Genomic DNA, 15302 nt, shown 5'->3' on the forward strand with positions numbered 1-15302 from the left:
CTTGTAGATCAAACCAAGACCTCCCCTCTGCACATCGCAGAGCTCTTTCACTGTACCACATATAATCTACAAAGACCTCTTTTTCCAGATGTAACTATGTATTTTGTCCAAAAACAAATGGAACAATGAAGAATTATATTGTACTGGTACCATTCAATTGTATTTATCTGGGGTTATGATATGTAAAGAATTCAGAATCACCCTTTTTTTTTTAAGTCATCGAATAGAAACACAATGGAATGTTTAGGAACAAAACAGATCCAGTGGCGTTATATGGCCGGAGTTGCTGGGGAACATGAGGCTTGTCTGAGACTAAATTCTGTATTTAATTAAATCCCAATTATTTTCCAGGTCAGTGCAAAAAGCACACGTTTGCTGGGTTATATAAACATGGGCATGTGAGGTTTTTGTTATCATCACTCTAAATGTAGTTCCTCATCAGTGTAGATATGTGGGTGGCGAGGAGACTGAAACGTCTAGCTTTTCCACATGTCGCATGCAGTACATTGCTTGTGAATCTGATAACTTAAGCATCAGGCGCAGCTGAGAAATTGGGTTTGAAACCATTCATGTGGCGATAAAAAATATGACAGCATACTCTCTTTCTTTTCAATAAAGGTGCTTGTTGAAGATATTATTGTAGACCTGGTGAACCAGCATTCAAATTTCCCACAGATAATTATATCACTCCAAGCTTCAATTGTTACAAACGAGTACATGGTTTTGTTTATTAAACCAAGGCACCTCACTATCTATGCATGACACAGGCAGCTGGTAAGGCTAGCCATTCAATGGGATGAATTTTAACCACTGATTTGTCATTGCTAATATGCATATGGGTTGATGCAAGGAGACTGGATCCTGATGTGTATCTGAATGAAACAGTATTTACTATGCAATGTGGAATTGATACATGCAAACAGTTAATCACTGCTATCCTCATAGGACCCTTAGCGATGCGTGTCTGTTGTTGTGTATGCGTGTGGGCTAAGTGTTCAGAGGGATTTTGGCAAGCATCCCATTAAAAGATGTAGACTACTGGATACATCTGTGCCTGTTGAATTCAGATGAGAAAGATTATCTTTTTTGTGACAAAGATTTTCTGACAATGTTGGTTTTCAATTCAGCATATTTTTTTCTTTGGAAACACTGAGCATGTTAGTGCTGGGCAAACATATTTGATTTGTGAAGGGAAAACATAAGACAAACCCTAGGACAGCACATGACATCAGGGTCAAATGTCATGTGTTGTCTCATGGTGTAGGCTATACATTTGGTTGATTTAAATACATACCTTGTACTTTAATTGAAGCAATTTCCCATGGAATACATTCTAGAAATCTATGCTACTGCATATGTTGCTTAGATGTGCCAATGTTCCACAAATTAATTTATGCATATAGTGTACTGTACATATTCTTCCAGAGAGCACAATGCTGCTATAGATCAGAGCCAAAGTGGCAACCCTCAAAGGACTGCTAAGCACATGTGATGCCTTTGATGACATCACAAACTTGCAGACACTTCTCAAACACATTTGTTTTTTTTTTTTTGTTTTTTTTTTTGGGGGGGGGGGGGGGGATCTTCCCCCAGGTGAGAGTAAATGGGGACTGACCATTTAGGTATAACTGTCTCCCATCAGATAATTTGTCAGACAAATGATATTATCTGATTTTATGTTATAGTAAATTACCCAAGGTGACCTCAGAATGAATTACAGCAAATAAGAATAAGAACATTAATCCCTGTGTTAAACACATTTGGAGACTCTAAAAGAGACCAGTGAACACCACAGTGTTCATACATTACAGCTAACAAGACAGCTGTTAAAATAGCACTGAGCTACAAACCTCCAAGACCAAATACACTATTAGAAAAAAGGGTTCCAAAAAGGTTATTCGGCTGTTCCCATAGGAAAACCCTTTTTGGTTCCAGGTAAAACCCTTTTTGGTTCTAATAAGAACCATTTTGGGTTCAATGTAGAACATGGACTCCAAAAGGGTTCTACTTGGAACCAAAAGGGTTCTACTAGGAACCAACAAGGGTTATTCAAGAGGGTTCTCATTAAGGGACAGCCGAAGAACACTTTTAGGTTCTACATAGCACCTTTTTTTCTAAATGTGTAACCTGTATCAAGCACCTTGACAACTAAAACGTGTCATACATTTTCTTACCTATGGAAATATACCCATTTGCAAAAAAACAATGTCATAGTCTAGCTTCCATTTTGAAGATTAATAAAATAAAATAAAATCTTCATTTCACAACCATCGTAACGTAATTCTTGATAATAGGTTTGCAATCGCAAGCGGAAACCTGGGGGGGAGCTGTCCGGGGTGCTGAAAGCAAAATTGTAGGGGATCTGTACATGGTGGCAACTAGTCGCGTAGGCTATAGCCTAGATTACATTTCAGCTCAGTGAAAAACAAATTGTTACCATTGTTTACTATGTGAAAGATTTAGCTATAGCATACTTCTTACCGCCATATCAGCTGTTTGCTGGATCTATTTAGTAGCACCCAATTGAATACACGTCTGTCGGACGCTCAAACCTGCCAAACCAACTCTCTCTCAACATTTTATGCGAGAGAGAGTTGCAACATTTTATTTTATTTTATGCGGCATTTCTAGTCTAGCAAAATAGCAACCAAAACGATTTAGGGTGCATATTTTAAGGATAGTAGCAAGCTAAGGTTTATGTTCATCTCTCCACATATCTGCTTCCGCGCGATGAAACCACGCATGTGTTGATCTGTGCTGCAGCAACGTGCATCCGTTCCTCTTTGACCCCAGAGTTAATCTGCATTCAGACTGACGATCCAATATATTTCTCAGATTTGGGATATTAGGCTATTCCGGAACCGTTGTATTTATGTAGTTTTTACTATTATTTCGTATGATCGGTCAAGCTTGCTTCGATTCAATCAGTTTTGTGACCGTTTTCCTCAACACTGCAGCAGGTCTACATTTTCCCAAACCGAATGCTAACGCGAGCCGCTTATGCTATTCGCGTAATGTATCACCGTGAGGATAGACAGTAAATAAGGGGACCCGTCCATCTGCAATAAAGAGGAAAAGAAGATGGTGATAATGGCTCCTACAAATGTAGCATCTAAATGCTCGACAGCGATGGCGAATGCTTCTTTCCCTGTGAAGCTATTTCTCTGGGTGTTTTTATTCGCTCATCTTCCTACAAGGTAAGGCTTTTATTAAAATGCAGACACCAGATACATGTATGGCCGGGCGAATGTTTTTTTTTGCTTCCTAGAATGAGAGCCCAGCCCAGTTATTTCAATATGTTATGTTTTCTCGAATCTTCGTCTTATGCTTTCTCTCAGACACGATCATACACTGTCGCTTAATATATGGGCTTGTTACAGAACCCGAACTCGTTTAGTTAGGCTACGTGTCAACCATTGTTTTCACACATTGTAATGATATGTTAACAGGTTGGTTAGGTAGTGTTGGCCCCGCCATACGAGTTCACTGTAATGTTTAACGTGATTCCAATAGAGCCGTTTTTGGGGAGGATCTGCAGGATGTCCATTATTTCCACGGGTGTATTCGCTGTAGAAGGAATATAATCACGGTTCTGTGGGCTACTGGGCAATGCTATTCAGATCTGAATAATATTTAAAGCCATTGCCATGAACAAATATGTATAAAATAGCATATCATATCTATATATTGAACCATTGCAAATGTAAGCTACTTTTTTGCATGTACTGTATACCCTAATTGCACATGTGAAGACCTGGTGAAGGCATAGTCTATTGATGTAAGTTCCTTCTGTTCCAAGATCCAAAGCATCACCATTCCCAGCATGTTTTTAAGGTGATGGACTGTGACTACGAACACCCTGATGTCTTAACGTTTGAGAATATTATACTGATTCACTGCCAACTCCTGAATCTGTGGAAAGAAAATGCTCAGTTGACTTGTCACGAAAAGGCAGCCATTTGCACCAAGAGAATATGAACACTTGAGAAGGAAGCAGATGGTTTAAGGGCTCACATCGCTTCTGTCTTGTGTGCTCCTTGAGGGTGAGAAATGGAGGGTGATAGATCAGTGTTCATTCAATCACCATCGTGGAAAATGTGACCATGGAGCTCTCTGGCCCAGATTAAAATGTCTGCACTGTGTTTCGCAATTGTATTCACACATATTTCGGCCTTTATTAACGTGATTCAACCCTAATTTAAAAGGATTCTGTGGTTAAGAGTTCTGAAATGTACAGTAGGATCTGTATATGCATCTGGGTACTTTGGTTATGTCATATCACAGATCACATGAGCATGTTAATTAGATGCGTGACATGTAATGAACACCTTGATTGCGGCTCATGTTTATCAAAGAAAGACACTGTAAAGATGCATTCTAGTTAGTCAATTCTAGGAGGAATACTTACATGATACATAGACACCTGTGAAAGAGCAACACCTTATTGGCTGTCAAGGCTAGGTACAACATACGGTTTGGCCTGTCCCTACAAAAGGGATAGGGATTTTATTTTGACACATTTATTTGAAGGGTATAGTTGTTACTACAATTTCCTTACTAGCTATTTGAATTTCAATACTGAGTATAACCTATGAAACCACTGTTAGTAACAATAAGATATTCATAACAATAAGATACTCATACAATAAGATACTCATAACAATAAAAAACACTCCAACTATTTGGTTTACAGTATACTGGGCCATGCTCCACGACCACCCATAGTTCACTGTTGGTAGCATCGGCACCCAGGGGAAACACATGCCCTCTGATGTAATCCCCAGGAAGTATCTGTAAACCCAGGAAGTGCCAAGGCCTTGCCAGCACGAAGTAGTGTCACAATGAGAGACTACCTGTAGCCTAGTGGCCCTCCCTTGGACCCCACCCCACCCAGGCATTTTGTGTTGTGATGTCTCTGATTTCAAAAGGTCAATAGATCATCACAGGTCAGGTAATCTGTGTTGAGTGGATTATCACAATATGATTATTAAGCCATGCCCTGACAGTGCTGGATTAAGGTGGGCCCTAGGACAGAGGCATAGAAAACAATAGGTGTATTAAGCTGTATCACATTGGTGTGCCTTATCAAATAAATGTGTCGTGTTTGATACATTATGCAACCATTTCAGGCAATCACACTGTACCCACACCATGTACTAACTAGATGGTCAAGTCAGAGCTCCAGTACAGCAAAACTCAGCATGGCGCTACTGTCAAAATGTCTATTGTTAATTTGCTCCTCTCAATGTGTCCTCTCGCTGTATACTCTCTTTCATCTCACTTGACATAGTCAACAATGTTGGATGTATGTCGGACAGGTTGAATAGCCTTTTGTTAAAGATGACAACAATACACAACTACAGTATGGCATATGGAGGACATTTGTCAACGGGTTTATAGGAACCAAGGGCTTAAGTCAAGTAAGTCACTGTATGGGCATGCCAGAAGCAATGCCCTGGGTTGGAGCCCATGTTGCCCATTGGGTTAAACTGGCCCTGATCATAGCATCTGTTGCTATTACACAACTTATATTGCAGACAAACTGCATCTATAGTGTGATCCCTCAGAAGGTCTATGTTACAATGACCTACAGGTGTCTCATGTCTCTACAGGGCAAAACTTCAATGAAGTGGCTGGCTCTTTCTGTTTTCTTTGATTGAAGGAATTGGAGATAGAAAGGCCTGTAGGTTTGGCTATGTCTGCCTTATTTTGGGATCACATTTTTACAATTGTTCACAAAATATGAAGAGATGAAGCTTCTCTCTCCCTGGTTGAAAGCATTTATATGTGAAGAATGTAATGTCATATATAGGTAATGTAATGTAATGTATAGGTAATGTAATGTAATATATAGGTAATGTAATGTCATGTAATGTATAGGGGACTCTACTTCTCCGCCATGACTCAGAGTTTGTTCTCTCAGATACCCATGGGGGAAATGTGAGGACAATTCTAGATTCTGGGATACGACTGTGATTTGGGTCTCAGTGTTGAACTGATAACACATGTAGCCAGGACCTTCCAGTCGGTATTACAATAATCCTGAAGTAGGACCATAGGGATTTATACATACTTTTACATTAGACACTTCATTTTCCTGGTGCATAAGATACCGCTGACTGTGAGGTATCTCAGGATGGTCACTGCTGTGTTAGCCTGCGGGTAGCGTTTTACAATTATCCTGAAAGACGCTGAATATGGGCCGCTGGGCCTATTCTTAATCCTAAAAAGCAAGTTTATTTTCAAAGGGCACAGGGCATAAGCCTACTGTAGTGGGTAAACTGAAGATGATACTGTGAAAAAGCATTTATATAACCTACTTCCTTAAATTCCCACCTGCATGACACTTAATGTGTAGGGAATTACAGTAGGTCTACGTAGTCCCATCTTTCAATTGAACTGTTCTGTTTTAACCTATCAGCTTTCAGGCCTTCCAGGATTCTGCTATCACTTTTGTTTTGTTTCAGAATTCCCTGCATGTTATGGGAGGGCTTGCACATTCTACCCGTCACCTTACTATTTCCGCTTAAAAAAATCCGTTAGTCACAATATTATCGCAGAAAACTGACCCATCACCGCAGTACAAAAATAAGGCTTGCAATTTCAACCAATCGCCGCACATTTACAGCAGAACATGGTTCAATCAAGCGACTCGTCAACAAACGTTTTCCTTCATCAACGCATTTTTTGCGACAAATTGGACAAAACCATTGCATATTTCCATGCAAAAATGTCAGAATTGCTGCAGCAAAAACATTTTTGCCTGCAAATATCACAAAAAATCCCAGAGAAATCCTGGAGGGACTGAGCTTCAGTGTGTTATTGGATTTTGTCTTGGATTTGCCATCTTCTGCTAGCTAGTTGTCACGTTCTGACCTTAGTTCCTTTGTTTTGTCTTTGTTTTAGTCTGGTCAGGGCGTGAGTTGGGGTGGGCAGTCTATGTCTATATAATTTGGTATTTCTGTGTTTGGCCTGGTATGGTTCTCAATCAGATCAATCTGATTGAGAACCATACTTAGGTAGCCTGAGTTGTGCGTGATTATTTCCTGTTTAGTGTTTTTGTCATTCACCTTACGGGACTGTTCGTTTGTTATTTATTGTTTTGTTCAGTGTTCTAGTACTTAATTAAAAGCTATGCACACTTACCACGGTGCGCATTAGTCCTCCGATCCTTCCTACTACTCCTCTTCGTCAGTTCCCTCACAAACCTGTGTATAGGCCTTCTGGTCCTTTTCCTTATCTGAACTGTTTATACAAATGAAACCAAGCATCCTGTGCCTCTCAAATTGGCCTAATCTGCCCTAGGTTTTATTTCATCATTGTTTATTTAGTTATTTAACCTTTATTTGTCCAGGTTAGTCTAATTGAGAACATCTCTTCTTTTTGGGGGGGGGGGGGAATCCTCATGTTTCTAATCTGTCTGATTCCATTTAGTTAGGATCATCTGAGTCCACGAATATTGCTGCTGCAAGAGGTGAGCTAATCAGGGCAGGCCACCACAGGTCAGTTGATCTGTCACTAATAGCTCTGTGTCCTCAGGACAGGGCACCGGGAGGGAAGCCATTTTACAAAATCTCTGCTAAACTGCAATCTCACTCTCCATGAAATGAACAAACATAGACATTTTCACCTTGTTCCACCAGGGATATCCTAGTACCTTCACTATAGCAATAACACCCAAAGTGGTATGAGGACCTCCATTAAGGCAGTTTGTGTTATTGTATTTCATTAAGATTGTGCTAGCTAGCATAATGAGTCTTCATTAGGTGTAATGATTGTAAGAATGGTGACTGGTGATTGCCTAGTGTCTTGTGTGTGGTTGGCTGCATGGGAAGAGAGTTCGGAGGGCCGTGCCAGCATTAGCCACAGTCACAAACACAGGGAAATGATAGCTTACGGAAATGTGACATATTGTCAACAGGGAAGCAGGGATTTTTCAACATGATAATATTATGCTCAAGAGACCATTTTAAGTATACATCGAAATTACTACCGCCTTTTTTGTGACATTTGAAATGATGGTTTAGTCACTGATTTGGGTGTCTTAAATGTATATTGGTATTTGATTAATTATTGGTTCTGATAAACTTCTGATTAATCAGGCAGCATATTTAACAGTACTCAAGTAACCTGCATTTTCAAATACATCCTAAATGGTTTCACGAAGACCGCGTTTCACATGCTGACATTTGAGTTCTCTTTTCATCTGATAGCAGTTTTCACATGATGCAACCACCGTAAAGGACAATTTAAACATTTGAGTATACAATAGGAAACAGCCCTCTTGTGGTTAGCTAGGCCCTTCTCAATAAAGGTAGCTACAATAACATTAGTGCACTCCAGTGCACTCCAGCATCACACTCTAGCTTGGACATATTGATGGGCCTCCCTTTACCAAATGAACCACTGATACTTCAAATCTGTCTGAGGTACATGCACAGATTTCTCTTTCACCCAGCCACTTCTGGAGGATTTCCATTGACAGCACAGAGTTCTGTTAAAACCGAGCCACAGCACCTGAACGCCATTGGCTCAACTCTGTAGCAGATTAAAACCCACAGATCTAAAATGTTCATTCTATTTCAACGTACATTCTAATTCTATGATTTGAATCAGATCCATTTACAGTGTCCAAGATAGATCCAAGCCGTCCTGAATCCATCTATGAAGTTTTAATGTGAGGGTGGTGACGCCATATAGGAATATTGAGCACTTAACGCTGCCTGAGGAAGACTGGTAGACAAAACACGATATCCTGCACCATACCTAAGTGCATGAAAAAGCCATTAGAGAGATATGTGATGTGTGTCTTTTGTTTTTGCACCATGGAAACATTTTTTCCAAGCTCAAAAGCCTCTCTGCTCAAAGGGCTTCCGGTGGCTGGCTGTTCTCAAGGTTGTTTTATTATATATCCCTCAGATTCCATGGTTACTGAGTTGGGGTGAGCTCTGGAGCTGTGAGTTTTGATACAATCTATATCCTTCATATTCCATCGTATTGTGCCATTGGCAGTAACAACCTCCCAGAACCCACAATCTGTGTTTGTTAGGCTGATCACACACTTCATGGCAGTTTGTTGCCGTTAGCACTTCTAGATCAAGCTCATCTGTGGTGTACTCCAATGCACCATTATTAGCCAATGCATGTCTCCAGCCTCAGTTTCCCAGACCCATTGCAAAACACCTTTTTATTCTGCATGCAATTCAGTTAGCTGACTCTTGTGGCTGAGTGAAGCAAACATTTATGAGGATTGTTGAGACATCTTAATGCATTGAGACGTTTTACAGATGTGAGCCAAGTCACAAGACTGACCCTTCTGCCTGAGCACTGAAAAGAGTGCAGAAAACCAAATAATTGTTTTACAAAATCTCGCAAATGGAACACTGTCTGTACCTTGCATTTCTTCAGGGTTCTGGAAGGGTTTTGATAACGGAATTATCTCTCCCCAAACTGGGTTTTTGGGGACTACGGGCACTCTTGGTTGTCTTTACAAAATCTCAGAAATGGAACAACAGATCAAATGTTTGTATCTTGCATTTATTCAATGTTTTATGAAAGGGTTTTGGTAACAGAATGTTCTCTCGTCCAGTTTTTTCTCACAGCTGTGTTTTTGGGGACTATGGCACTATTCATTGCCGTCATCCTCAGTTCCAGCTGCGCTGTGGGACTGGTGTCAGTTTGTGAGGACGTTCATGTAGGGCAACACATAGAGATCAGTGGCAATCAGCAGGAGTTCTGCCCTTTTATCCCGTTTCTGCCTTGTCCTTTGATTTCAACCAGAGGGAAGTGCACATTTGTAAGAACGGAGCCTAAACGCATAGCAAGCTTAGCCTAGCGTGATGTCGTGGTCTTTGCTGTGCTGATGTTGTGGAAAGTTGCGGATTTTCCCTCTTTTCATTTGACCTCGCTGCTTATAGTGCTGGTGGAAAAATAATTTATTCATATTTCCTCTGTTCCCATTTTCTCTCCTCAGCTCCATCCAGACTGAAAACGACGATGATGAAGTGACAAACAAAACTTGGGTGTTGACTCCCAAAGTGTACGAGAGCGATGTCACCAACATCCTAAACAGCCTACTAGATGGCTACGATAACAAACTGCGACCAGATATAGGAGGTAGGTGTCATATCAACGCACATTGATTGGCTGCTGCTGCTGCTAAGGCCGCCCTCCCCGTTACCAATCTCCATTCTCATCAACATCGTCAACACAAGTTATGAGGGAAGAACAGACACCATCATCACTGATAGCATCGTCAAAGACAGCCCTCTCATTTCAATGAGCCTATTCAGACTACAGACCATAGGCCCACCACAGTATGAGTCATGTAGCATTGTTATGCAGAGGCAGCGTCAGCTGTGAAACCTGGACGGGCTGGTAATGCATCATGGGCCTATTAGCATTGTCCGTCACTGCACTGCTGTGGGCCAAGTATAGAGCCAGTGAAGTAGCTTTCTCTCCCTTCACTTTGACTGGCAGCTGGGCTCAGCTCCCATGTTCAGACAGAGAATGCATATATACGGGTGTAAGATCTTAATTTGACCCGTATCGTCGCAGGAAAATTATTCTGCAGCGACAGGATTTGAATGTTTAGTCCATAATGTTGCATGATCAGTGGTTAGGCTACTAGCTGACCAAAATTAGGCTACAAGAAAAGTACAATAATGTTAATGTAACCGTGCGTTAGTGCAGGTGTTCAGTGAATTTGTGTATATCATTAAGCTCATCTGCATTTCCTGTGGTGCAGGAACATTCTCAGCAACAACAGAGTGATCAAATTAAGATCCTACATCTGTAGCTGCAGTATATCTACACTCTTAGAAAAAAAGGGTTCTAAAAGGTTTCTTCGGCTGTCCCCATAGAAGAAACCTTTTTGGTTCCATGTAGAACCCTTTTTAGTTCAAGTTATAACCTTTTTGGGTTCCATGTAGAAACCTCTGTAGAAAGGGTTCTACATGGATCCCAAAAGTGTTTTACCTGGAACCATAAAGGGTTATTCAAAGGGTGCCCTTAAAGGTTCTAGATAGCACTTTTTCCCCCCTAAGAGTGTACTGAGGCAGCCGCCACCATCTTACCATCAAACATGATCTGATTTTGCACCCTGTCATGTTCTCCCATACTGTCAGAGTTACACAGATACAGTGGTGGAAAAAGTAACCAATTTTCATACTTGAGTAAAAGTAAAGATACCTTAATAGAAAATGACTCAAGTAAAAGTGAAAGTCACCATTAAAATACAACTTGAGTAAAAGTAAAAAATTATTTGATTTAAAATAATACCCGTATCAAAAGTAAAAGTATAAATAATTTCAAATTCCTTATGTTAAGCAAACCAGACGGCACAATTTTGTTTTATTTACGGATAGCCAGGGGAAAATGTACAACAAAGCCTGTGTGTTTAGTGTGTCCGCCAGATCAGAGGCAGTTGGAATGCTAGCACGTACCCATAGACTTCCAGTCATTGTGCTAACGCTAGTTTGTAATTTCTCTAGCGCTAGTCAGCAACTTCCTTCAAACTGCACACGGAGACATAAAAATGGTCTCCACCAGTTCATCTGACTCTGGGGAAGTAGATAAAGGGCTTCATTGCCAAAATCCCAAAGTATCCCTTTAAGTACTGCACAGATACAGTGGGTTATAATTAGCTAACAACAAACAACGCTTTTTCTCCTCCAAGCACTGAAAACTGGGATTTGGATTCATTGCAGATTGTGCCACAGTTCTTTTGAAGTCCATTTTGCAGCTCATTCAATTTTAATACTGCTGCAGTCTATGTATAGCAATAGAGCAAACAAGAGAGGTGGACGGGGGAAGACATTTTTCCTTTCCTCGATTTATGATATCACAAGGGCACAGGCTGGATTGTCGTTATGGGTGAAAATAAATGGTGTGGTTCATAGAGGGCAGGTATAAACAAGATATAATATGGAGCCGTCCTGGAGTGAAATGAAATCGGACATCCAAATGGATAGTTTGCTTCATTTATTGTTTTGCTTCAGCCTTTACACGTCATTGCACCTTTGATGAGTATTCCCAGGATGTAGAAGTAGAGGTTTGTTTATATAACCACATTAATGTTATCCTTCTCAAAAGTGGTGGGGAATGTCTTTATTTAATTTAGTGTGCCACCATATTTTGAGTGATTTTCAAAGACTCTCTCTCTCTCTATATATATATACACTGCTCAAAAAAATAAAGGGAACACTAAAATAACACATCCTAGATCTGAATGAATGAAATATTCTTATTAAATACTTTTTTCTTTACATAGTTGAACGTGCTGACACCAAAATCACACAAAAATTATCAATGGAAATCAAATTTATCAACCCATGGAGGTCTGGATTTGGAGTCACACAAAATTAAAGTGGAAAACCACACTACAGGCTGATCCAACTTTGATGTAATGTCCTTAAAACAAGTCAAAATGAGGCTTAGTAGTGTGTGTGGCCTCCACTTGCCTGTATGACCTCCCTACAACGCATGCTCCTGATGAGGTGGCAGATGGTCTCCTGAGGGATCTCCTCCCAGACCTGGACTAAAGCATCCGCCGACTCCTGGACAGTCTGTGGTGCAACGTGGCGTTGGTGGATGGAGCGAGACATGATGTCCCAGATGTGCTCAATTGGATTCAGGTCTGGGGAACGGGCGGTCCATAGCATCAATGCCTTCCTCTTGCAGGAACTGCTGACACACTCCAGTCACATGAGGTCTAGCATTGTCTTGCATTAGGAGGAACCCAGGGCCAACCGCACCAGCATATGGTCTCACAAGGGGTCTGAGGATCTCATCTCGGTACCTAATGTCAGTCAGGCTAACTCTGGCGAGCACATGGAGGGCTGTGCGGCCCCCCAAAGAAATGCCACAACACACCATGACTGACCCACCGCCAAACCGGTCATGCTGGAGGATGTTGCAGGCAGCAGAACGTTCTCCACGGCGTCTCCAGACTCTGTCACGTCTGTCACGTTCTCAGTGTGAACCTGTGAAGAGGACAGGGCGCCAGTGGCGAATTTGCCAATCTTGGTGTTCTCTGGCAAATGCCAAACGTCCTGCACGGTGTTGGGCTGTAAGCACAAACCCACCTGTGGACGTCGGGCCCTCATACCACCCTCATGGAGTCTGTTTCTGTCTGTTTGAGCAGACACATGCACATTTGTGGCCTGCTGGAGGTCATTTTGCAGGGCTCTGGCAGTGCTCCTCCTGCTCCTCCTTGCACAAAGGTGGAGGTAGCGGTCCTGCTGCTGGGTTGTTGCCCTCCTACGGCCTCCTCCACGTCTCCTGATGTACTGGCCTGTCTCCTGGTAGCACCTCCATGCTCTGGACACTACGCTGACAGACACAGCAAACCTTCTTGCCACAGCTCGCATTGATGCGCCATCCTGGATGAGCTGCACTATCTGAGCCACTTGTGTGGGTTGTAGACTCCGTCTCATGCTACCACTAGAGTGAAAGCACCGCCAGCATTCAAAAGTGACCAAAACATCAGCCCAGAAGCATAGGAACTGAGAAGTGGTCTGTGGTCACCACCTGCAGAACCACTCCTTTATTGGGGGTGTCTTGCTAATTGCCTATAATTTCCACCTGTTGTCTATTCCATTTGCACAACAGCATGTGAAATGTATTGTCAATCAGTGTTGCTTCCTAAGTGGAAAGTTTGACTTCACAGAAGTGTGATTGAATTGGAGTTACATTGTGTTGTTTAAGTGTTCCCTTTATTTTTTTGAGCAGTGTATGAGAGAGAGAGAGAGAGCATTCAGTTCAGGATATGCTAAAGTTTATTTTCAGCACCATGGGCAGCTAACACCATACCATACCACACTCATACACACTAACTGCTACAGCACCACAAGCTATTTAGCCTTGACGTAAGATAGACATCAACAACACCTAAACACAGAATACCCGTATCGTTCATCGAATGTGCATCATTACACTTGTTTTTTCTTCTTTCAGTCAAACCAACCGTGATCCACACGGACATGTTTGTGAACAGTATCGGCCCAGTAAATGCTATCAATATGGTGAGTATACTCATCCTCTCTCTCAAATTGCACTCTGATGCTACAGTAATATTTTATCTCGGTAGCTGGTGAATTGTTTTTGTTTATCGTCTCATCATTGCACTTGTTCCATACATTTGGTGTCATGGGTACATTTGAAGTTGTAATGTTGATGAATTGCGTTATGTAATGAATGACATAATTGTGTTGTGCGTGTGTTGCTTTCATGTCATGACATGAGGTGTAGCATACATCAAACTTGAGATAATATGTCCTCATTCCTGCTCAAGGTAATATCATGGCTTTTGTTGCATTTCCTTGGTTCTGGTTGTCGGATTAAACATATAGAATTAAATGGAGTAGGCCCATACAAACTTGACGGAATAAGCTATTTGTTGCTATTTGTAGACGGAGTACAGGCATTAAGCTGGGCTGTAAAAATAGGGCAGGATGGGTATGGCTTGAAGAGCCTGTACTCTAACTGAAATCCCTGCTGAGGATCATATTTCATTGTAATTCAGCACAACCATCGCTCATCTCCATCATCGGCGAGCACCAAGCCACAGAAAGTCTTAACACAAGTGTGGCTCTTTTACTCTCATCACAGGGTTAAGAGACAGTCAATGTCTTGATCTCCTGTTAATCACCTTGAGGCTGTGTATGTGTGCGTTGTGTGTTTGTCTGCATGTGAGCGTGCCTATGTGTGTGCATGCACATGCATGTGTGAAGACCACATTGATTACTTTACATTTAGATTTAATCAGTGCTGTAGGTGCGTTCACATTAAATCACATGGCTTTTGTTGAGGAAATTGTGGTGAGGATGCAAGCTTTTCTAAAGAGAAGAGGATTATGAGTCGACTGATGATGCAGGGGTGTCTCAAAGCATGAACATAATGGTGAATAGTATGGTATGCACTAGGACTACTCACTCTGCCAGAGCTCTTAGGATCGTCTGTTTGGAGCAAGGCCTGCTTGGGTGGGTCGTCAGTTGGAATGTCCTGTACTAAGATAGTTTCAATGCTTTTGTTGTCATATGAATGCTTTCTTCCAGGTTCCTTCTCGACAATGCAACAACAATAATAAATGATAAAATAAGAATATCAACAAAGTAAATGGCTAGTAGAATAGAATAGACATTTTAGCACAAGTATAATTACTGGAAGACAACATTTATAGTCCAATATTTACACGTGTCAGGGAAGGGGGGATTGGATGAAAAAGGTTTAAATTCTACAGTATTAGTAATGGTAAATAAGAGTCTGGTGGCAGTAGTTGTGATGTGTGTGTAACATGCATG

General features: G+C 41.3%; 1 protein-coding gene across 1 annotated transcript in view; it reads left to right on the plus strand.

Moving 5' to 3' along the window:
• The first annotated feature begins 2716 nt into the window (after positions 1–2716).
• LOC139420803 (gamma-aminobutyric acid receptor subunit gamma-2-like) overlaps positions 2717–15302 on the plus strand; it is a 74572-nt gene continuing 61986 nt past the window's right edge. The window contains exons 1-3 of the mRNA XM_071171087.1: positions 2717–3197; positions 9974–10116; positions 13957–14024. Coding sequence (XP_071027188.1) covers positions 3082–3197; positions 9974–10116; positions 13957–14024 — 327 coding nt within the window. The 5' untranslated portion in view covers positions 2717–3081. The remainder of the gene's footprint in view (positions 3198–9973; positions 10117–13956; positions 14025–15302) is intronic.

The sequence above is a fragment of the Oncorhynchus clarkii genome, chromosome 12 (genome assembly GCF_045791955.1).
Source record: "Oncorhynchus clarkii lewisi isolate Uvic-CL-2024 chromosome 12, UVic_Ocla_1.0, whole genome shotgun sequence".
Taxonomy (NCBI): domain Eukaryota; kingdom Metazoa; phylum Chordata; class Actinopteri; order Salmoniformes; family Salmonidae; genus Oncorhynchus; species Oncorhynchus clarkii.